Genomic DNA, 25,507 nt, shown 5'->3' on the forward strand with positions numbered 1-25,507 from the left:
TAATCATAATTGTGAAAGTATGCAAATTTTTACTTATGATGATTTTATTCATAAAATCTAACAGATGTTATATACTTAGGGGGGATTTTAATATACTAGATTACAATGTTTTTGAAAAAAATCAACTTCTCTGAGACTTGTAAAGCAGGCATTCATGAAAGTTATGGTCGTTTTGATATATAGGCTAGTTGTTGAACCAACATCTTTATAATTTAACAATGTTTGCCTTCCAATCTGGCCATGGTGCTAAATCAAAACCTAATCTGCCAACTTTAAACCACCCTTCACTAACAATTTCTTGTGTTATAAAAGAAAATCCTATCTTTCACTCTCATTCACAACCTAATCGCTACGCCCATAGTCGCCATCATTCACAGTAAAGACATAAAATACCATGGAGGCTATGAGCAGCATTGCCAGCCTATTGCACTCTTTCATATTCCTAAGCTTGTTGTTGTTTTTCGCCAATGCAAACCCCAGAAGTCATCACCATGACTTCGTTGTATGTCTTAACTTTGTATTCGGTATCATTTTTTTCAATTGCATTTGTTTATATTTTTTCGGTACTAAGTGAAGGCTTGGCTTGTAATAGGTTCAATCAACCCCAGTGAAGAGGTTGTGCAATACTCACAGCAGCATCACTGTCAATGGGCAATTTCCAGGACCAACATTGGAAGTAAATAACGGTGACACTCTTGTCGTGAAAGTTGTTAACAGGGCTCGTTATAATGTCACCATTCACTGGTAATTACTGCATCAGTGCGTGCACTTAAAATGCATTTGAAATGCCTAACAAAACGTAACTTTTTCTTAATCTATATGTGTGCATGTTTTGATAAAATTACAGGCATGGGATTCGACAGATCAGAACAGGATGGGCAGATGGACCTGAATTTGTCACACAATGCCCCATTAGACCGGGGGAGAGTTACACTTACCGGTTTAGAGTACAAGGGCAAGAAGGGACACTATGGTGGCATGCTCACAGTTCTTGGCTTAGAGCCACTGTATATGGAGCTCTGATTATTCATCCAAAAGAAGGAGAGTCCTATCCATTCCGAAAGCCAAACCGTGATACACCCTTGCTTCTTGGTACTTTACCGATTCTGAATATTGTAGTAAACAAAATAGTTCATTTCAAAGGAGCTTTATTGAGTCGATTAATGTATAATGACTTCTATAATAATAATTAGGTGAATGGTGGAATGCAAACCCAGTCGATGTTATTAGAGAAGCGACAAGAACAGGTGGAGCTCCTAATGTGTCTGATGCATATACCATTAATGGCCAACCTGGTGACCTCTACAACTGCTCTAGTAAAGGTTTGTGTCCAAAACATTGAATGCTTAACCAACTGATATCTATTTTTTTATAAAACAACTTTGCTAACTACACAAAAATTCCAAAGGAACTGTGATAGTTCCAGTGGATTCAGGTGAAACCAACCTTCTGCGAGTCATCAACGCAGCACTAAACCAACAGCTATTCTTCAGCATTGCTAACCACAAGATGACTGTTGTTGGAGCTGACGCTTCCTATGTCAAACCATTCACTACCAACACACTCATGCTCGGACCAGGACAAACAACCGATGTGTTAATAAATGCTGATCAAACACCTTCACGATACTACATTGCTGCACGTGCCTACGCCAGTGCCCAAAATGCACCTTTTGGCAACACCACCACCACGGCCATTCTCGAATACAAAAGTGCACCTTGTCCAGCAAGAGGAGCCTTCATTAAGCCTGCGTTCCCTTCTCTACCCGCATTTAATGACACAGCTACAGCAACATCATTCTCTACCAGCTTCAGAAGCCCGAAAAAAGTTGAAGTACCAACAGACATCGATGAGAGCCTTTTCTTTACAGTTGGTTTAGGCCTAAACAGATGTCCCTCAGGTGCGAAAGCTAGCACATGTCAAGGTCCAAATCAAACACGCTTCACAGCTAGTATGAACAATGTTTCATTTGTACTGCCATCAAACTTTTCCCTGTTACAAGCACATCATCAAGGAATTCCAGGTGTTTTTACTACTGATTTTCCAGCAGCTCCACCTCTGAAATTCGATTACACTGGTAACGTCAGCAGCTCAATGTGGCAACCAACTAGGGGAACCAAGTTGTACAGATTAAAATATGGATCAAATGTGCAAGTAGTATTACAGGGGACAAGTATTGTCACAGCTGAAAATCACCCGATTCATCTCCATGGATACGACTTTTATGTTATAGCAGAGGGATTCGGTAACTTCAATCCTAAAACGGATACATCCAAATTTAATCTGGTTGATCCACCTCTTCGTAATACAGTCAGTCTACCTGTCCAGGGATGGGCTGTCATTAGATTTGTTGCTGATAATCCTGGTAAGAATTATGAACATTTATTTATCAAGTCAAAATATATCTTTAAAATGTAATCAGTAATTTAACAGGCACACTCATCCATTGAGACCTCCCACCTATTGTTTTTTTTTTAAACTCATGCACGCCCAGTGATCGAACCCTTGACATCCTCGTAAGAATACCGAAGAATGAACAGATATTTCTAACCAAATAATTGTTTGGTGTAACAGGAGTTTGGATCATGCATTGTCACTTGGATGTTCACATAAGTTGGGGTTTAGCAATGGCTTTCCTTGTTGATAATGGAGATGGGGAATTAGAATCTCTAGAGGATGCTCCTGAAGACTATCCACTGTGCTAATAGTCCCTGCTCCTCATGCATGGCCTACAATAGGGCCACTTCTCTTTTAATTATAAGTCGGTGTTTATTTTACCAGCATTTAGGGGCTATTTCTTCTTTCTTTTTTTCCTAATTTGTATTTTTGGTAGGTGAATAAACAAGCTCAAGAAAAAGAAAAATATAAAAGTTTTATGCTTTTGGCACTAGAGGAGCAACTTTGATAGGATTAGCGAGGTATATTGTTGTCATTTTATACATACGAAAATCTGAGAAGATCCTTGATCAGATTACTTATACTAGTTTGTAATTCTTATGATTTTTTGTTCATTTGTGTACTATATATAAATCTTAACGTACGAACAATAAAAATAAAAAACTCGACCCCGCACCAATTTTTTCCTGTTATTATCAAAAATAATAACTTGTTGTAGATGCAACATTGTTAATGTAATTGTTGCATTACAGTTTACACACGCTCCTGGCTTGGACATCTTTTTTTGCTAAATTTGGCTACAGAATATAAGTTAATAGACATTAGTTCCGGGCAGGTGTAAAAATTTTATCTTAATTAACATGTAATCACAACAAAATTTTTATAAATTAATAATGTTAATATCCGTAAATTTTATTAATTTATTCAGATTATTAAATTATCGAGATACGCTTTTATATCGAGACAAAAAAAATATATTGAAAAATCTAATTTGTACTGGATTAGTATTGATTAATGGAGGTTTTACTGTGTATAATATCATGTGTAGTACAGAGTACTCACGGACCAATAGTTTACATTTGGTTTGGGCACGGAGGTTAAGAAATATATATAAAGTTGAGAAAAAAAGAAAGAAAAGTGAGTGAAGTAGTGGAACTCATTGATTTTTAATGTATAAAATGAAGATAGTGGAGTAAAAATAGTGTGAAAAGGGAAAAAAAATGGGAAAATGGTGAGACCCATTTACTATTTTTGGTAAGTTTTGAAATATAAAGAATTGGATGGGACATCTCATAAAGGAAAGTATAAAGAAATGGTTGGGACAGAGGGAGTACCATTTAGTTTCTTGATTATCTAACTCACTAATGTACTTGAGAATTGAGTGCTCAAGATTTCAAATTTCTTCTTATAAAATTCGAAAGTTTAAAGGGAAGGGAGTTTGAAAAATATTGGTGCCAGGGGCGTAATCAGAAATTAAGATTATCGGGGTTAAAATTTAAAAAAATTCAATATTTTGAAAATTTAGAGTATAAATTTCATTTTAATAGGCTCGGTTAGTTAAAAAGAGGATAAATATTCTCTTGGTCACAGGTTCAAATCTCACGGGAGGAGAATTTATGATTATGGCACCCGAGTCAGAGCTTGTCGCTTAAATACGGTTTACCTTAATTCACGTGGTTTGGAGACTATTGCGTGAGCACGGATTTACCTAGTGCGCGCCCGAAGGATAGCGGCTGCTAGGGCTGTCAAAAAAATTCGAAAAACCCGATATTCATCCGAAAAATCCGCATTCGTATCCGAAATAAAGCGAATATTATCTGTATTCGAAACAAAGCGGATATTATCTGTATTCGAATCCGACGATTGCGGATACGGATACGAGTATAGACATATTCGTATCCGATAATATCTGAATCCGAATAAATATATTATATTTATATAATTTAAAATTTATTATGTTAAATTTATAGTGTGTGTATGTGTATATAAATATATACACATGTATATATTTAAATATTATATTTATACAAATTTTATATAATTGTAAAAAAAGTATTGACATATATAAAAAAATCATTTGAGTTCAATAATTTAAAGATAACGAGTATATTGAAAAGCTTAATAAAAATTAATTTTTGAATAAATTAAAATATGATTAAATCTCTTTAACTCTTCTTTTAATTTTTAAAAATGAAATCATAATTTTTACTGTATTTTTTCTTTTTTTAAAAAAACATTTAATATAAATATAAAAAATCTGACTAAAAATCGGATTCGGATTCGGATATTATCCGTATCCGAATAGTATTCGTCGGATCCAGATTCAGATATTATTCTTTTAATATTTCTGCATTCGGATACGGATATGAATTTTCGAATTCGGATATGAATTTTCGAATTCGGATCCGGATATGGATATAGACAGATCCATATTCGAATTATCTGTTTGACAGCCCTAGCGGCCGCAGGTTACCTATAATAAAAAAAATATTAAAATTGCGTATATGTGATTGCAAGTTGAGTGGGATCAACTTACCTTACGGCCCCGGTGCATAACTACATGCTCCCTCCGTCCTACCTGATTTTTTATATATTTTTTACTCATGCTTGATAGATATTTTAAGACTATTAAAAAATAGTTCTATAATTTATTTTTAAATTTTTTTTTTCTGTATAAAAGTTTAAATATTATATTTTTATTTAAATGAAATAAATATTTTAAATTATATAACGAACCATATTTACGGGAGGCTTAAAATACGTGCCGATTTCCCGTACCCTAATTTAAACAACTCAGTGCAATTGAGTAAGTATATCTTATCAAAGATAATATAGGGGTGAATTGTTGCATGTGTTCTTAAAAAATCAATATTTATTTGATTGTGTCTATTTTATCTCAGCACACTATAACCTGAAGAGAATATTGCAGCTGCAATCACATTTTAAACTCTATCAAAGATAGAAAGATTGTTGACGGAGAAGTTTGTTAGTTCTAGATAAGATTTGTAGTATTATCTTATTATGGAAATATATAGTAACCCAGTTAAGGAAACACCAAAAACATCACAAACAGCCGCAGGTATCCTGGGCACTCGTGCTTATTTATGTGACTACAAGTTTCCTCGAAGTACCCGGAGCATATATACAAACTAGTGTCACTACAATATCGTACGGTAAAGAAACCTTTACGTTGTGCATGAGTTTGTCCGACACGTGGCGAACATGCATGCACGCCGCCATTTGATAAGTGTTTGTGGACCTTGACCAGCTATCTTAAAGAGTAGAATACTTGGGGATGAAGGAACCTTAGATGGGATGATTATCTTATCAGGTGCACGAGGGGTCAAGAACTATTGCCGTGTCTTGACCAGGGTCCATGTCACCGGGGTACGGGCATGCGAAGATTGGCATGTCATGACGTCACTTTTTCATGATTGGGCATGCCTTTTTACTAATTTTTTTATTTTTTAATAATTATTTTAATATTAAAAATATCAAAAAATAACAAATATAATTTTAAAATATTTACATATATTTTAATATCTAAAATGTTACTAATTTAAATGAGTATTATGATGGTATTTGGTTGTTATTGTCAACTAACTTTAATTTTATATTCAAATTCACTGTATATTAATATAATAATAATTTATTAAATTTTATTATATTTAATTGATAAATGACATGTCATTTGGGCATATTTTTTGGCAAAAAGCATACCTATAAACATGTATTCGGGAAGTCTCGTGACAGGTACCCTAGTCTTGACTTGCTCATAATATTTTAAAAGGTAAGAAATGCCTCCATCTTTAAATATTAGTTACAAATTTATAACAAATTTTTCGTACCTTTATTTCGGGCATTACTTTATTTATTGACACTATTGGTAACTATTGGTAACCGTGTGAAACACGACCGAGATTAAAATATTAATATTAAATAATAATTATAAAAAAAATTATAATTAAAACATATACTAAATAAAATTGTACTATTATTGTAATTTTTTTTAAAATTATATGTAATTTTCATTATCTCAAATTTTATTAGGAAAACAAATTCAAAATTGTGTTGTCCGAAAAGACATAAAATGGATTCCATTTTATTATTTTAATAAAACGTAAAAATGAATTATGCGGATAATAGAAATATCATAGTTATAATATGATTGCAACAATCTATATTTTGCTAAAATAACATAAAACTCTAAATGAAATAAAAATTTAGGAGTGAAACTAAAATACGGCCTAAGTAACCAAACTAAGATTAAACAAAGTACCCTATATAATTTAGAGTTCTACACAAATAGAGTTGTAATCATAATACCGTTTGAACAAATTTATTATTTTTTAGGGGTGAAACCAAAATATTTATAATATTCATATCATTTTATTGAAATAAAACTCCACCAACAAATTAAAAAAATTATAATTAAAATATTTTAATTTAACCACGTGACCTACTTACTTGGTCGTGATTTATATTTTTAGGAAATTATTTAGTTGGGCCAATTTATGAACCTATTTATTTTTTTTATTTTTTTTTTTTTTTGAATAAAAGCAGATTGCATTACTCAGAAATATCAGCCAAAAGAGCCTCCAACAACAGACCTGAAGGAGACGTAAGAAAGTTTTGGCAATTCAGAGAACAGGGTAATTTGGCTACTAAATGAGCAACCCTATTCGCTTGCCTTTTAACAAAAGAGATTGAATAGCCTGGTCTAGAAGCAAAAATAATACGGCAGGCATCCAAGATAAAACCCACTTCTAAAAAATTGTCTGAGGAAGAATTTATAGCTTGCACCGTGATGAGAGAATCTGATTCAATTACCACCTTATCATAGTTCATAGAGTTAAGCCATTGCAGACCTTCCAGAATTGCAAGAGATTCAGCTTCAACGACTGTGTTAACCATACTTCTGGCTAGAGTGATACCTTGTATAAGCGTCCCTGTATAGTCCCTAAGCACCAAACCAATAGAGAAAGCTTGAGTACCTAACTTTACAGCTGCATCAACATTAAGCTTTAAGACTCCCAACTCCGGTTTCGACCACTTTGCTGAACTCTGGGATGTACTGTGAGACCGAGTAACCCCATGCATTGCACTCTTGTCTCTGGCTTCCTTCCACTCCGTAATACCTTTGGTGCTCCATGCAATAGCTACTTCCGCTGGCGCGACCTTGTTTTCCCAAACCCGCTTGTTACGAAAAAACCAGATGCCCCAGAGGACTTTGGCAATTTTCAAAAACTCCTCGCCGGGACCTGTGCTTAGTTTGTTAATTAGCCAAGCAGGGACAGATACCTCCAGAGGGATAATGTAAACTGCATCAACCACCTGCCAGCAAGCCATAGCGAAAGGACACTGAAAGAAGAGATGACGGAGATCTTCCACCCCAGAGTTACAGAACGGACAGCTAACAGGAAGATTTACTCCCTTAGAACTCAACCGGCTTCTCACCGGAATGTTATTCCTGCAGCAACGCCACAAAAACAATTTAATTTTATGTGGAAGCTCTAGTTTCCAAAGCTTGCTCCAGCCTTCAGATTGCGGGACAGAACCCACTCCAATATTGCGCCCATGCCAAAACTGATAACCTGTCTTAACTGAATAAACACCATTTTTCGTCCTTGACCAAGCTAAACGATCAGTACCACGAACACCAGGGATACGGGTTGACAGAATCAAAGCAGCATCAGTAGCAGAAAACGTGGACACCACTTTACTAACATCCCAATCATTTGATCCGGGCAAAAATAAATCCGCCACTCTAATGTTTCTATCAACATAACTGTGAGTTTGATCGACTCGAAAGTCCGCTTTTGCAGTCAACCAAGGGTCCTGACAGCACTTTATTGTTTCCCCATCTCCCAGCACCCATCTGTAACCCTGCATAATCTCATTCCTAGCTGTAACAATTCCTTGCCAGATAAAACTAGAACCAGCACCCAATTTAGCCTGTAAGATATGCAAGTTCGGGAAATATTTAGCTTTAAAGAGACGTGATACGAGAGCCTGAGGCTTGTTGATGAACGTCCAAACATGTTTGGCTACAAGGGCAATATTATACCCATAGAGGCTGCGAAACGCTAAACCACCTTGACATTTGGACATGGATAGACCATTCCACGCTACCCAATTGATGCCTCTCCTATCAGAAGTACCTGACTGCCACCAATAATTATTCAACATAACCTCCATTTCATTACACATAGATCTGGGGAGTAAAAATGAGGACATACAGTAGGAGGGAACCGCAGTAGCAACGGTTTTAATGAGAACTGTTTTTCCTGCACGAGACATTTTCTTGGCTCTCCACCCTTGTAAACGTTTCCACAGTCTATCTTTGATAAAACCAAACACCCGCTTCTTCGATCTTCCCACTAACGAAGGTAAGCCCAGGTACATACTGTGCTGCAAATCATTAGAGACACCTAAGATATGTGAAATTTCACTCCGTTTGTCCTGCTTAACATTCGAACTAAAAAATATTCCAGACTTCTGATAGTTAATAGACTGTCCCGATTGACTAGCATACTCATCCAGTAAGGCCTTAACCACTACTGCTTCATGATTAGAAGCTCGGAAGAAGAGGAAAGAGTCATCGGCAAACAAGAGATGTGAAATCACCGGTGCAGAATTACTGACCTTAACTCCATGGATAGAATTCGCTGAAGCTGCTCTAGAAAGACTTAGAGATAGCCCTTCAACACAGAAGAGAAATAGATACGGAGACAACGGGTCTCCTTGTCTGATCCCTCTCGTTGGAACGATCGGACCAACTTTGACGCCATTAAAACAGAACTCGTAGGATACTGTTTGTATACAGAGCATCATCCAGTTGACCCATTGAGCACAAAAACCCATAGCTTGCATCCTTCTCTTTAGATATAACCAATTCACTCTATCATACGCCTTTGATATGTCTAGTTTGAGCGCCACATCACCATCACTACCTCGAACTGACTTCTTCATATGGTGGATTATTTCAAAAGCAATCATAACGTTGTCATTAATGCTTCTTCCCGGCACAAATGCAGCCTGGTTCTCAGTAATAATATGGGGAAGAATACGTTTTAGTCTGTTTGCCAAAACCTTAGACAAAATCTTATAAAGGACGTTGCAGAGTGCTATAGGGCGGAGATCTCTCATGCGACAAGCATTGTCTTTCTTAGGTATGAGGACGACATTAGTATCATTCAAGTTGGCAGGAAATGAAGAATTCCGAAGCCAATCTCTACATCCCATGAAGACTTCCTTTCCCAGGACAGGCCAGAACTGCTGAAAGAAGGCGGGATTAAGACCATCCGGACCACTGGACTTGTCTGGATGCATCTGTTTAACAGCCGTAGTAAACTCTTGAAAGGTTAACTCAGCTACCAACATTTGATTATGAGCATCTGTTATACAACTGTCCTCTTCCGTGCCATAATAACTTGAGTTGTTTTGCCCATTTCTGAATACGTCGAGAAAATAGTCTCTTACAATCCTGCACATTCCATCAATATCATTTACCTGACTCCCACTGTCGTTTTCCAGAAAAGGAATATGGTTAGTTTTCTTCCGAGTAGACGCTGAAGCATGAAAAAATTTTGTATTAGCATCCCCTTCAGATAACCAAAAGGTCTTAGATCTTTGCTTCCAATAGACCTCTTCATGGAGGAGTAATTCATTCAACCTCTCCCGCTCTTCAAAGTACAGTGTCACACCTTCATTATCAATTCGGTTCACAAGTGTGGCAAGTAGAGCCTTCTGCTTCTTCACCTTGTCTCGGAATTTATGGAAGAAATTCCTCCCCCAACGAGCCATAAAGCTTGACACAGAAATCAGCTTAGGAATGATATGAGAAGGATCAAGAGACAGCCAATACTCAGTCGTTTCCTTGTGGAAGTTCTCCTCCTGCAACCAGGTATTTTCAAAGCGAAAGCGAAACTCTTTTCTAGTGAAAGCCACACTATAGAGGTCCAACATAATAGAATCATGGTCAGAAACTGGAGTTCGAATTACTGAAAGTTTAGACAAAGGGAACGAGTGTAACCAAGAACGAGTAGCAAAAGCCCTATCCAGACGCTCTTTAACCCATCCATTAGAGCCCCGAGACTTTTCCCAGGTGAATTTACCTCCTTGCAGATCAATCTCAATTAACAAAGAGTCATCAATAGCAGCTCGAAAACCATTCATGAGGGATTGGGGTCTTGGCGAACCCCCCACTTATCAGCTGGACAAAGTAAATCATTAAAATCACCAATAATAGCCCAAGGAAGTTGAGACAGACCAGCCAATCTACGAAGAAGATCCCAGGATGCTTGCCTACGATCATTTTCAGGGAAACCATAAAAACACGAAAGCGACCACACAGCAACTCCATTAGTTAAGAAATTAACATTAATGTGGTTGCGAGAGTAGCTAGTAATTTCACAATTCACATTATTCCTCCAAAAAACTGCTAACCCTCCACTACGACCTACCCTATCTACAGAAAAACATTGAGAGAAACCAAATTTAACACGCAACTCTTCGATTTTATTAGCATAAGAAATAGTCTCAGAGAGAAAAAGAAATTCCGGGTTATGGGACTTAATAAGATCGCCCAATGCTCGAACTGCCCGAGGGGAACCCAACCCCTGACAGTTCCAACTGAGAGCATTCATTGTTCACGGCTAGCTTGCTTTGCAAGCTTAGCCAATTCAGAGTTATGAGAAACTAGACAATCAGATGAAGAAAGACTAGCCTCAGTATGAAGGTCTCTGTTAACTCCCTCTATTTCCATAAAAGTATCTGCTTCTGGGCCTCTCCTTCGTTTATTTCGTTCTTCAATATTAAGCCCAATAAGCTCCTCCTCAGCAGGCCCATTCTGTTTTTTAAATTTTGCCGCCCCTTGCACCTCATCCACATAATTAAATCGAAATCCCGGATTTCCAGCTCTGTTAGATAAACCAACGCTAACATCACGCTCCTGAGAACTCGGCTGAACCAATTGCTTACCAGAATCCCCCGAATATTGCTGATAGACATTTGAATTTCCATGAATTGCGTCCCAGTCATTATCTCTTTCATCACGGAGAAATTTGCTCCGATCCTGACCTACTGATCGCCTTGCCTGAGCTCGAAGCCAGGGTCCCCAATCTCTAACAACGTCAGTCGTCGTAAGATTAAGTTTTTGAGTGCAAAAACGCTCAGTATGAGTCACTAATCCGCATACAAAACAAAAGTCACTAAGTCTCTCATATTTGCACTGGACAATACATTCCGCTCCATTTTTCCTGCATATTTTCTTCCTGCGCTTCAGGGGTTGTCTCACATCAATACTAACTTTGATCTGCATGCACTCACACCAAATACTGGAATTATTATTTGGATCATATGAAATAAACGTCCCAAAGAAGTTGCCAAGCTGCTTTCCTGCAATTTCCGTCATCAATCCTGAAGGAACACCGAACAACTGGACCCAAAACTGTAGATTAAACAAAGGGACCTCTAGAGGATCCTCTCCAGCACCAATTTTGTTAAGAACTAGCATTGCCCCATCAAACGACCATGGTCCGCCATTAAACACCCAATCAATGTCATCTACATGATAGAACTGAAAAAGAAAGACATTCGGCTTCAAATCCTTAATGTTTATACCTCTTGCTGGACGCCAGATGTCAGCCATTTTGGATTTCATCGCACGGACATTCAAACCTTTCCCTGTTAGAAAGCGTCCCACAAGACAACAATCAAACTTGTTGGATACATCCTCTGCTTCCTCATCAAAAAGGAGCTCTGCATTCTCCTCATCGTCAATTTCAATTCTTGCCAACCTTTCGTTCAGATCTTCCACTCGTTCCATAATACCAAGACTCCCACGTTCTTTAGCAAAAGAAAGGAGAGAAAAACAAAAACTCTCACTTTATGAGAGAAAAACTGCTATATGTCAAGGTAGGACTTTTGGAGGACGCATATTTCCTATTTATTTTAAAACATGATTAAAAATAGGATTCAAACCTATAAAATTAAAAAAAAAAAAAAAAAAAAAAAAAAACATGGCTTCTAAATTCAAAAGAATGGATAAAAATAATACATATAGAATTATAAATCTGAAAATAATAAACTTAGACTTATAACATGAATTTTAAAAAATAAAATCAAAAATGTTGAAACTAGAAAATAAGTAAAATTAAAATATCACATAGATTTCGTTTATTAATAAAGTTATTAATTATATTAATTGAAGTGTGGGTGTGACATGGTAACTCTGCCAAAAGTTGGATTTCAAGTGTGACGCCCAACCTAATTTGTGACTACAATCACAAATAAAAATCTTATTTATTTAGTGTATAAAATGTATTATGCCGGAAGTAGTAGCTTTAGGAGTGTGTTAGGTCTGGGAAAAAGTTCAAAATGGTGTAAAGAATTGTATTTAAATAATTATTTAATTTATAATACCTTGAATAATCATTTATTCCTTTAATTACTAGATGCAGACCGATACCAAATTTAAAAAATGTTATTATATTTAAACTATTTCGGTAATTGTATAAAAATAAAGCAAATTATGTGTACCTTTATTTGTTGACAAACATATTCTCGGAAATGATTAGATGAAAAAGGTAACATACTAATATTTTTCTTTTAGGAAATGTAATTTGAGAACTTAATAACTCAATTTTAATTATTTTTATAAAATGATTTATGCACATATGATGGAAAATAAACACAACATACATTCACCTAGGATTTAATAGTACATAAATTAAATCACACCTTCATTTGAGTTTTGGTACTATTTAGGGCATGAAATTGTTCTTCAACGATATAACAGCATATAATAGTACTCACGTGCTATTAGTTATTTAAAATTTGAGACATGCAATATTCAATTTCATACATATCAAATTGCTATATAAGCAAAAATATCATCAAATAAATTGATCATTAGGAAACTTATTTATGATATCTAACAATGTGCTATCAAATGATTTGCCAATATTAGAATTTAAATACTCTTTTTTTTTACAAGTTTGACTAACATTGCTTAGTTGTGATATCACACCATTGGTAAACCTACTTCTATAAATTGATAGATAGTCCTAGCCCATTACAACCACTTGGGTCTAGCCCATCTACACTATTTCTAACCTTGCTTGTTGGTTTAATATACTTCTTAATTTATATAACATATATAATTTATTAATATTGTAACTTTTTTATATTTTTAAATTAAAATTATTACTATTAGGTTATTTTGAGATTATTAAATTTACTTATAATTAATAAATGTCTTAATATAAATGTATAAATGAACTAATGACGTTGAACAAAATGTTTCACCGATAAGAAAGTGGTCGGGAACAAATGAAATGCTTCTCCGGTAAGAAAATGACGTGTCTATTTAAACCGACCTCTCTATCTCTCTATCTGTGTTATGCTGTCTATATAAGCCTCATCATCTCCATCTTTACATTCCCTCAATCCCCATTCTGTTGTGAGTATAGGCAACTTTACATTGGGGTCAATCCCCTGTTATGCAGTTTTTGAATCATTTCATTAATTTCCCAAACTCAGGTGGCTTTGTTAACCTCTCAATTCCTAACTCTGGTGTGAATCATTATATTGTTAGAAAATCATTATATTGTTAGGAAAGTGACACAATCTAAGGATATTTGAAAGGTATGTTCTATTACTATAAATCTTTATTATATCTGCACTGGTAATGTTAATGAACGGTCATGTAGAGACTATAGTCAATGGCTAGTAACTTTTCATTGCTTGAGTTGTTTTATATGTTAACTTCTAAAAGGTACTATATAGGTATCTCAAATTGCACATGGCAATTAATCTTTATGTTCTTTTCCCTTGTACAGTTTATGTATTAATTGTAAGTCATGAATATTTGCAGAAACTTTGATATGGCTAATAGTGATGAAGGCTCGTCTTCTCGAATTCGTTACTCCATTAAGCAGCTGGAGAACAGGTTGGGAATCAGGCGCACGGATGTGTCAAAGACTATTGCCAAGTGGAAGGCTTCTAATGACGAACTTAATGCTTTGAATGGTGCAGGCACACACGTACCTAGAGTCCCTGCCAAAGGATCAACAAAAGGTTGTATGACAGGTAAAGGAGGACCGGAAAATGGACACTACACATATAGAGGTGTTAGACAAAGGACTTGGGGTAAATGGGTGGCAGAGATTCGAGAACCAAACCAGGGTAAAAGGCTCTGGCTTGGTACATATGAGACTCCTCAAGAAGCTGCTAGTGCCTATGATGAAGCTGCAAGTGCTATGTATGGAACTTGTGCACGACTCAACCTGCCACGATATAATTCATCAGACCAATCTTCTATTTCATTTTCATCAGGTAATCCGTACACTACCAGAGAAGACTGGAGGTCCATATTTGATGGTTCAAATATTAAAAAATATGTCTGGGACGAGTGTCCATCAATATTAGACACTAGTATGCCATTTGTGACAAACGAGGCTGTCGTGAAAGAAGAGCCGGTGGATGATCCAATAGAGGTATTGAAAGGGCTTGTGACCACCAAAGACGAGAACATAGATGAAGATCAAGAATTAAATATATCAGGTATAGAGGAGATTATGGATATTTTTGACTCCGGCCTCGATCATGTTTTAGATCAGGGTGAATGGGGAAGTGAATTTTGTCACAAAGAAGAAAATGTTGAAAACGTAATGTACTCTAGGAACCCTCCAGAGTTCTCTCCACAGCTAGAAAATAACGCAAATGCCACTGCACTTGGTGGTACTAGTGAATTTGAATTTCTTGAACCAGGCCGGCCAGAAGACTTGGATTTTTCAATTGATGAAATTCCGATGCTCGATGATTTGGACTCCAACATGGAGGGGCTGAACTGAGTTGATTAATGTAGAAATGACGTTGGTGGAGGATGATAATCTTATGTACTGCTAGGCGCTAGCATTTTGGCTGTCTTTCTTAGATGTCTGATGAAGCCTTGATATATATCTCTCTCTTTTCTATAAAAATGTTGTGGTCAATGAAATGTCTTCATTTTCTTAACTTGGAAGTAGGATAGTTATGTTGACTCGATTACATAAAAGTTGAAAGAAAAATGTTAGAGGCACCTTGTTACAAAAAAATTTCTCATATTTTTATAAATGGTAACTTTTTTTTGTAATAACCCACGAATTATATTTTAACATATGTCATGACACATCATTTTATAACTATTTTGATACAATTTTTGGGTTATCTAGCATTACTCAAGTTGAAATATGTCACGTTGGGATTGCATATTGATAGGTGGTGTTTCTAGACAGGTGGAATATCTTCTTTTATTTTGGTGTCCATAAGGAACTGTGGTTATTTTTGTGGGGAAAAGCGTATATGTTTTTCCTCAAATCTTTCCTTTTCTATATTCTTTCCTTTATCATGTGTCCCCTATGTTTACAGAGAGGTGATCGGTGGGAGTTAGGGGACCGGACACGCGGAAAGCAAAACGGAAGCAACTGGATGAAAGGGTACAATGACGAGAGGCAAATAAAAAGTGGATTGATGGATAAAAACGGAGGGGTGAAAAGTAGATTGATGGATATAAATAGTTAGTAAATAAATATAATGTAAGTAAAAAAAAAAAATTTAATGGATAAAGACCCTGAGGGAGCCTACCTAAACTGAAGGCAGTTCAGAAAAGTTGCGTTAGCAAGCATGTTTACCGTACTTAAAAAAAACTGTTTTTAGATTTTGCAGGCAATAACTATTAGTTTAACATCAAACCTTCTCAAAATTATTATTTTTATATATTATATCTCACATTAATTAAGAAAAATTTCCAAACAATTATCTAATTTTGTTACATCACTTTTTTCATCAGCACTTTTTCTTACTGCACGCACTTTCAAACAGAGAATTTTCAATAGCACTTTTAAATAATACTAAGTGTATGAATATTAATGAGATTGTTGGCCTTGAGAATGATATCAGGAGACATACCTGAGATTAAAAGAAAATTAAGTGTAGTATATGAGTATTTTTGTAAATAAGGGGTAGTAAATAAGGGGTAGTGTTTATATTAAATATTACACTATAAAATGTAATAACCTCTAGTAACTTGTCTGAGGACAATCTCAGGTCCAGTTTTCACAATATTTATTTATCTATTTATACTATATTATAATAGAGTAAATAAATTTGTATATTTTTATATTAAGACGATTAATTCTCCAAAAATATCTAAAAGCTAATTTGATAAGAAAACTAATTGTCTTGCTCTTTCGCTCCTAGTTTAAGAAATTGTAGAATGAAATTAGTTTTATTAATTAACATGTTTCCCGTTCCACATACAAGTTACAAATATATAAAGTTTTAATCTAAGTAATAAGGCATATTTGTAATATTAAATGCTTTTTAATTAATCACATTTAATTCATTTCATCCTATTTTTGAAGTGAGTTAAAAAAAAAGAATATAAAATTTCTCCATTCATTTATATTGCTCATTATAAAAATCTAAGCATTAATAAAACTAATACTTATATTAATTATTTTTATCCATTTTTAAAACTATGGAGCTAGATGCAGCCCCATTTTAAAATCTATCAAATAAGGAAATGTAAACATAGAAGTTTGTGAGTGTGGTCCTGGTGGATTGGAGTCAATTATAAAGTTTTTGTTTCTAATGATAGTATTTTATTGTGAAAATTTATAATAACCTGGTGAAATAAACACCAAAGACATTGGAAATCTTAGCCATATAGATATGTTATGCACTTGCTTATTTCTAGAGTAGTTTCCTCCATTTCCAGGGAGCACAACTATAATTTAGTGTCATATTGAGAGACAGGTGGTAGACATTCAGGTATCATAGATCACTGTTTTTTACCTTATGGAGTATATGTTATTATGTGTGATGAAGGTGAAAAAACCTTAGCTCTTAAGGTGAAAGAACCTTAGCTGCTATGAATGTCTCATCACAACAACAGGAGTCAAGAGACAAAAGGATATGTCTAGACCTCCTTGGACTTCTTCGGGGCTTGGGGTAAATTTCTTAAAACTTAAGAAATGCATATACATTTTATATACATTTTTAATAGCAAGTGTATAAACGTTTTTGTATGCTATTATCTGAGAAAACATGGTCTTCTAAATGTTATTTAAATTTGATTTTGTGTAATAGAAAAAATCTATCACTTTAGTGTACAATATCATTAGTGTATTTTTTTTAGTAGTGTTATTGTGTAAACCTAAACTTGATTTTGTGTAATAGAAAAATCTAACACTTTAGTGTACAACATCATTAATATATTTTTTTAGTAGTGTTGTTGTGTAAATCTAAACGATAGGAATGTATTAAGTTTTTTAATGAAATGACACTTTTTTTTATGACTGTAGATATTGATTGATATTATAAAATATCAAGGATTCAAAAAACTAGCAAAAAGATATTTTAGTAGAAAATATTATCTAGTTTTTTAATTTTATGTAATTTATTGAATGAATAAGACAACAAATTACATAAAGTTATTATATTTCTTTTATATAGTTACATAAAACTAAAACAATAATGTAATTTTATAAGGGGACAACATATTCTTAGAAAGTATTAGATTAAAGATAATTTTAAAAACTTATATCAAATTGTAATATAAGTAAAAAATATCATCAAATAAAGTGATCATACATTTAAACTTGTAATATTCAATGATTTGCCAATGTTTTAATTTATTTATTTGTTATTTTAAATAATAATTTCAAAATGTGATTACTATTATTATCAAGTTGGTTTTATATATTTTCAAATTTATAGTACCGTTAATCTTCATCTTTATAAATTCAAATTTAACCGTTCATTGCTATTAGGTTATATGGAGATTATAAATTAATTATTAATAACACATTTTAATCGAACACATAGTTAATAAATAAAATGTTTGACCCGTCAAGAGTTTTATATTCCTAATAAACTAATACAATCTATATATACCCGCACTCCACATATGTAGTTGTTGTTCGGTCTATATATAAGGTGCTAATTCTTATATAACCCATATTTAACATACTATTTCAAAAATTTTAGATTATTATTTCAAGGGTTTAGATTTAAACAAATTTTTTGACGTCCCTGAAATATTATATTAAATAAAATTTAAATAACATCAGATTGAAAAGGAATAGGTACCCTATATATATATATCCCATTCAACTCTATTACATACTATCTATATTCTGCTGTACACAATTTGTATCTCAGTATTATCAACTTTACATTTCGTCAATCTCTCAAGATAAATAAAATGTTTATCAGATAAGAAAATATAGTCAATTGTGTGTAAAACTTGTGGTGGTGTCTGTATAAACAGACTTTAGCTCTCATTCTCTAAATATTTGTGTTTTATATATTTCTGTATCTGTCACCTAACTTTATATTCCCCGTAAAGCCATATACGATCTACACATATTCTCGTTATTATCCGCTTTACATAACGTCCATCTCTTTAAATTTGGCGTTTTTCTTAACATATATAGTTGATTTCTAAAAATTAGGCGGTTTTGTCAACCATTCCATCAATTCCTCTAACTCAGGCATGATCATTTAATTGTTAGAAAAGTGTCGCGTCGTTGGCCCGGTAACTTTTCATTAGAAAGAAAATAGTATCTATGCTTAAGTTTTCCATAAGTTAACTTCTAAAAGGTACTTTGTATCTCAAATTGCATATGGTAACTATCTTTAGGTTCTTTTGCCTGGTATATTTACGTAATAATTGTGATTCATGTAAAAGTGCAAAAACTTTGATATGGTTAATAGTGGTGAAGGCTCTGCTTCTCGAATTAGTTACTCCATTAAGCAGCACGAGAACAGTTTGGGAATCAGGCGCACGGATGTGTCAAAGACTATTGTCAAGTGGAAGGCTTCTAACGACAGACTTAATGCTTTGAATGTTGCAGGTACAACTGTACCTAGAGTCCCTGACAAAGGATCAACAAAAGGTTGTATGACAGGTAAAGGAGGACCGGATAATGGACAGTGCACAGATAGAGGTGTTAGACAAAGGACTTCGGGCAAACGGGTGGCAGAGATTGGAGAACCAAACCATGTTCTAGAGAGTGCTCGGGGGAGTGAATTTTGTCACATGGAGGAAAATGTTAAAATTATAGTGCACTCTAGGAACCCTCCAGAGTTCTCTTCAAAGCTATAAAATAATGCATATGCCACACCATTCGATGGTAGTAGTAAATTTGATTTTCTTAAACCAGGTCGGCCTGAAGATTTGAATTTTTCATTTGATGAAATTAAAATGCTTGATTTCGACTCCGACATTAGTTGATTAGTGTAGCAATAATTTTCGACTGAGGATGAAAATCAAGACGTATTAGTGTCCCTTTGATTGTCTTTCTTAATTTTAGATGTCTGATTAAGCTTTATTATCTACAATATGCTAAAGGACATAGGTCTGGTTGCTGGTTTTCTTGAAGATTTTTCATTTTAGTTGCAATACTGGTGTTTGTTTGAGTTTGACTCCGGTCTTGTGTTGTTATATGTCCCTCCCTATTTTCTATAAAAATGTATCTTGTGTTGTTCAATGATATATCTTTAGTTTCTTTACTTAGATACTGGATAATAATTATTCTGTCTAGATTACATAAATGTTGAAGAGAATGTCATGTTAGACTTGGAGATCTCGTCTTTGTTGACATTACAAGATACTACCTCAATTTCAAAATAACTGTACATTTTTGGAAAAAAATTGTTTCAAAATATTTGTCCATTTACATTTTCAACGTCACTATTCAAATTATAAAATTTAGTTTATACTTTCAAGATAAATTTTTCACCACACACAATTATTATATCACTAATTTATATTTTCAAGACTAACTCTCTAACATAAATAATGATGTAATTAATGTAGTCAATGCACTAAATATGATAATTACTAAAACTTTTTTTTAATAATATTAGAATTTCTTAATATACGTAATTTTTTTAAAAATGGACGGTTATATTGAAAAGGAGGGAGTAATTTGTATAATCACATGTCTCTGCAGAGTCCATATCAGTAGTGAAACATCGTACAATTGTTATTTGACTCAGTTGTGTTGCGTAGTTATCTAACTCACTAAGCTAATCAGATTAAATTAAGGTAAAATTATGGCTGATCACTAAGCTAAAGTTCTTGATAGGGGAGGGGAACCTATGGGGTGGCAAATATTTTAGTATTTTTTTTAAAAAAATCTCGATTAATATTAAAAGGGTCATGTTCCCTGATAATCATGTGTCACGGAATTGTTATTGAACACATCACTTCCTAACTGTTGGATCAACAATCCAACGACCAGGATTTAAAAAAAATTCATCAGCTCCCCGCTTATTTTCTGCGGAAAGTAGAGCTTACACGAATATTATGTGTGGAATGTCTGTCCACTTCACAGATATTAAGCGCGGATGGACTATACTTGCAGTTTAAAACCCTAAAACGGTCACACTTTCTTTTTTGTGAAACTTTTTTCAATTTGGAGAGCAAATTTGGGGGATTTATTACTTTTGTTCATCCTTACTCGCTAATTTCCATTTTGTAAGCTAAATTTCTTATTTTTTTTCTTGTTTTAATCATGGATAAGATGTTTTATCGGTTTGAAGGTAGAAAAGTTTTGAAAAGAAGTGATAAAGTGATTCATATAATGTTTTAAATAGTGAAGTTGTTGATGTTAGTGGTAGTTGCTTGCGTAATGATAACGTAGATTATGTGAATCTTATTGATGATTGTGATGAAGATGTTTTTGTTAGTGAACATAGGTTTGAAAATGAAGATTTGCATAAAAATAGTGAGTTTATGAATGATAGTAATGAGACAAGGGATAAGAGTGTTGTTGGAGAAGAAGATATTGTAATTCCTTTCTTGAGCCAAAATTTCCCTAATTTAGTAGCCGTCGAAAATGTAATTAGGGCTTACGCTTTGAAAAATAGATTTCCAATTAAGATCCAAATACACAAAGGCGTGTAGACAAATCAATATATGCCCGTACTTATGTTTTTAATTTAGCGGGAGAAAACCGCGATAAGAAACTCGTAGAGGATGAAGAAGTTTTGATAGGAAGTGCCGGTAGTGTGAAGAAGAAAAGACGTAGAGATAAAGTGTCTAGAAGTGGATGTAAATTTAGGATTTATGTGATTAATAGGCGAAATACAAGGCATTAGGAGATAACGTCCTTGGAGTTAAATCACAATCACGATGTTGTGTCACCATCTAAGATGAGTTTGATTAAAAGGGAGTGACATGTAACTGCCGCCCAAAAGAATTTAATTAAGAGTTTTCATGTTTCGGGTATCACACCTAGACAATAAATGAATATATTTGGAAAAATGCACGGAGGAGAGGAGCAAGTAGGGTTTCATGCCCAACATTTGAGAAATTCCGTGCATGATTTTTGAAAGAATAATTTGGGTGTGAATGATGCTCAAGCGGGATTGGATTTGTTACATCGGTTAGAAGAGGAAAGTGGAGGAAATTTTTTTACTCAAACTCTAATTGATGAAGAAGGAAGATTGAAGTGCCTTTTATGGGTTGACCCTCGGTCGTTGTTGTCCTACAAAAATTTTGGTGATGTGGTTGCGTTCGATACAACATATCGAACAAATAGGTATGTTATGTTGTTTGTGCATTTCACTGTGGTGAATCATCACTATCAATCGGTTCTCTTTGGATTTACACTAATGCGTGATGAATTGAAGACTACATTTGAATGGGTTTTGGGTACTTGGTTAGAGGCCGTTGAAGGAAAAGCACCCTTGGCTATTATCACCGATCAAGATCAAGCCATGGCGGGGGAAATTCAATCTCAACTATCGAACACGACACATTTGTTGTGTTCGTGGCACATTAGTAACAAATTTCCTAAGAAGCTCTCAACCTACTATGCAAAATAAGAATTTAAAGGTGACTTCAACAATTACATATATCACTCGTTGACCGAAGAAATTTTTTAGGATAGGTGGAAAGCATTGATCTTGAAATACAAGTTGGAAGATAATACATGGTTGTAAGGCTTGTGTAATTTGAAGCATAAGTGGATCGATGCTTATACACGTAACATTTTTTCCGCGGGTCAAAAAATAACATCAAGAAGCGAAGGAATTAATGCCTTTTTCGATGCTTATGTAGGGTCTTGCACGGGGTTGAAAGAATTTGTTGAGGGTGCACAAAAAAATTTAGAAATAAAATTCATGCGTGAGAAATAAGAGGATTATAATACATTTTACAATATTCGTTGCATGCAAATGAAGACCGCCTTGGAGCACCATGTTGCTTCCATTTATACCAAAGAGATATTTAAAAGATTTCAAGACCAGTTGGTTGAGGCCGCAAAGTATTTTGTGGATAAGGATAGAGATCGTTCCTTAGAAGATGTGGATGATACGTATTATATATATTATCGACCATTAATGCTTGAGTCTAAGAGAACCACTAACCTTGTTACTTTCAACAAGTTGTCATTAAGGGGTTCTTGCATATGTAGAATATTTGAGCATTCGGGCATGTCGTGTCGTCATATTATTGTCGTGTTGACAAAGAGGTGTGTGGCCGAATTACCGAAACATTTTGTGAAACGGAGGTGGACTAGGGATGCCAATAGACTTGATGGTGTATTGCCATATCACATCCCCGGAGATGATGCTCCATCCCATGATTTGACTCAAACGGAAAGATTTAATCATATGACTTTGCTCACTATGGGGTTTATTCATAGTTACATGGCATCGAAGGAACGCTATGAGTGTGCCGTGAAAGTTATTAATCGAGAGACCGAAATCATTGAGAAAATGCCCGTTGATGGGGTGGAAGGTGTTGGAAGTGAATTTGATACCAAAATAACTAAATAAAGTGGAGACAAGTTGTATGAAACTATTCTTGACCCCGTTGTTTCGAAAACCAAATGGTAGAAAAAAGAGCACCGAATTAAAAGTCCCGTTGAGGAACTTGCAAGGAAAAAAAGGAAAAGCGGACATTGTAACATTGAGGGACATGATGCTAGAAAATGTTTAGTGAAAATGGAAGAATTGAGAAAAAGTCATAGTGGACAATTGTAATTCAAATTTTATATAACTCTCTCTTATATATAGCTTTTGTCGTGATCTACACTTATATTGGTTTTAGTAGGTCTACATCATTTTCCTAACATACATTTCTTATTATATATAGGTGAAATGGGCAATAATTCGGATGACGAGTCGGTATATCACGTTAGCAACTCATTCTCGGACTCGGACTCTGAATTGGAGGATTGTATGTCACCAATATTTAGCGAGTTGGATGTAATCGCTCGTGAATGGACCGACGAACTAGCACAGTTTAACGAAGCACCTCCCCAAGTGGAGGAAGAAGACCCGGAGTTGCACCTTCCCGAAGAAGAGGAATACCGTTTAAGGGTTTGGGCCGAATCATGCCATTGCTTAACCCTTTCTTGCAAGTTTGAAAGAGTGTAGAGCAATATGCCGCCTTACTTTTGAAGGGTTTTTAGCACATAAACGCAACGAAAACATAAATTTAAATCTTAAAAAAAATGAAACCCTCCGCAGGATTCATGCGAAAAATAATATTTAATTCGTAGTTCAGTATGTTTACCTTAAGAAGCTTTACGTTAATGGAAAGATGGAGGTCTTTAATAGCGATCCAAGAACGATGAACGGAAATCCCTAGCAGCTGCTCCTCAAGTGTGAAGCACTCCACCGGTACCCACCAAGAGTACAATGTGATGGAGGAGGAAGAGGTTGAGAGAATTAGTTGTCTCCCTCTTGTTCTACTTTAGAATTATGGTTAATTATTTGGGTTGAGGCAAATAGGGTTTATAATAGTATATTTTTAGGCAAAATTTTCAGCTGAAAATTTACCATAAAATATTATTATTATTAACCCTTTAATTGATTATTCTTATTAACCAATTAACTAATAAATTAAAACACCTTTTAATCATTAATCCCTTTTCTAAACACTTTAGAAAAATAATTTTCTCACTTAATTTAATTTCCAAAATTAAATTCTTAATTAATAATATTAAGAATTAATTAAATCTCATTTAATCAATTATTAAATCTGCTAATTAATTATTTATTTCATAAATAAATAATTACCGGCCATTATTAATTAATTCCTTCACCATTAAATCATTCTCTTTTATGGTGTGACCCTGTAGGTTCAATATTAAGCCGGTAGTAGAAATAAATAATAATAAAACTATTTTATCATTATTTATATAAATTCTCTAATTCATTAAATATGATTAATTAATAAATTAATCATATTTATTCTACATCGTGAGGGATACTTCTCAGCATATCGCGACTATCCGGATAATACGAATTCACTGCTTAGAATACCAAGAACCTATTTAGTGAGTAGTTACCGTACAATCAATTCCTTCTACCCTGCAATGTCACGATTAAATACAAGGCATGGAACTTGTGTCAAGCCTATCTTATTTAATCATTTGCTTTCCCATTCACTATGCTTAGTTCTATTTAATGTATATTAGAAACTCCTTTCTAATTTCATTCACTCTGGCCAGAGATTCCTGAACTAGCATAAGTGGATCAACATTGAACATTCTATTCCTTCACTGGAAGGGGTAGATCCTTTATTGATCATACACTATCTTCGTGTACAAATTCCTATACCCAGAAGAGCCCTTATAATTGTCCCTGGAGACTAAGAACTAAACCAAAGCATAGTTCAGTGTACACAAGATGACTATGATGACCTCAAGTCTAAGGATACTTGTACAACTATCACTATGTGAACAACTGCTGACACGTGAGTGAACTCCATCAGTTGTTCAGCTGTGTGACTCATGTTCAGTGAACTTATTCTATAATAAGCACCTACATACTAGCTATAGTGTCACCACACAAATGTCTATGAGAACAGACATCTGATAAGTGGCATTTTATACCACTTAGATCGTCTTAAAATGGCTTAAATTGGTGTCTTGAAATCAAGTATTTTGTGTATTTGATGCGTTTTTCTAGTGTTTATACATTTCAGGGTATTAGTTGCATTTCGGAGGAGGAATCGTCAAGAATAAGCCTTGGCATGTGTTCACCATTGAGAGAGGAAAAGAACGGGCAGATTACGGCGAAGAAACGGAGCAAACCTGTA

General features: G+C 34.5%; 2 protein-coding genes across 3 annotated transcripts; both read left to right on the plus strand.

Moving 5' to 3' along the window:
• Positions 1-331: 331 nt before the first annotated feature.
• On the plus strand, positions 332-2,965 carry LOC141676623 (laccase-12-like). The gene is made up of 6 exons (XM_074482309.1): positions 332-502; positions 593-744; positions 848-1,092; positions 1,194-1,322; positions 1,409-2,365; positions 2,575-2,965. The coding sequence occupies exons 1-6, from the start codon at positions 395-397 to the stop codon at positions 2,703-2,705; spliced, it is 1,722 nt and encodes a 573-aa protein (XP_074338410.1). The 5' UTR covers positions 332-394; the 3' UTR covers positions 2,706-2,965.
• A 10,845-nt stretch (positions 2,966-13,810) lies between these two features.
• On the plus strand, positions 13,811-15,477 carry LOC141678351 (uncharacterized). Of its 2 annotated transcripts, XM_074484646.1 has the most exons (3): positions 13,811-14,046; positions 14,276-14,350; positions 14,437-15,477. In XM_074484646.1, the coding sequence occupies exons 2-3, from the start codon at positions 14,299-14,301 to the stop codon at positions 15,252-15,254; spliced, it is 870 nt and encodes a 289-aa protein (XP_074340747.1). In that variant the 5' UTR covers positions 13,811-14,046; positions 14,276-14,298; the 3' UTR covers positions 15,255-15,477. The 2 variants fall into 2 exon arrangements, with proteins under 2 accessions (XP_074340747.1, XP_074340746.1); XM_074484645.1 differs by having other exon boundaries at positions 13,815-14,046; positions 14,276-15,477.
• Positions 15,478-25,507: the final 10,030 nt, after the last annotated feature.

This window comes from Apium graveolens, chromosome 8 (assembly GCF_009905375.1).
Source record: "Apium graveolens cultivar Ventura chromosome 8, ASM990537v1, whole genome shotgun sequence".
In the NCBI taxonomy this organism is placed as follows: domain Eukaryota; kingdom Viridiplantae; phylum Streptophyta; class Magnoliopsida; order Apiales; family Apiaceae; genus Apium; species Apium graveolens.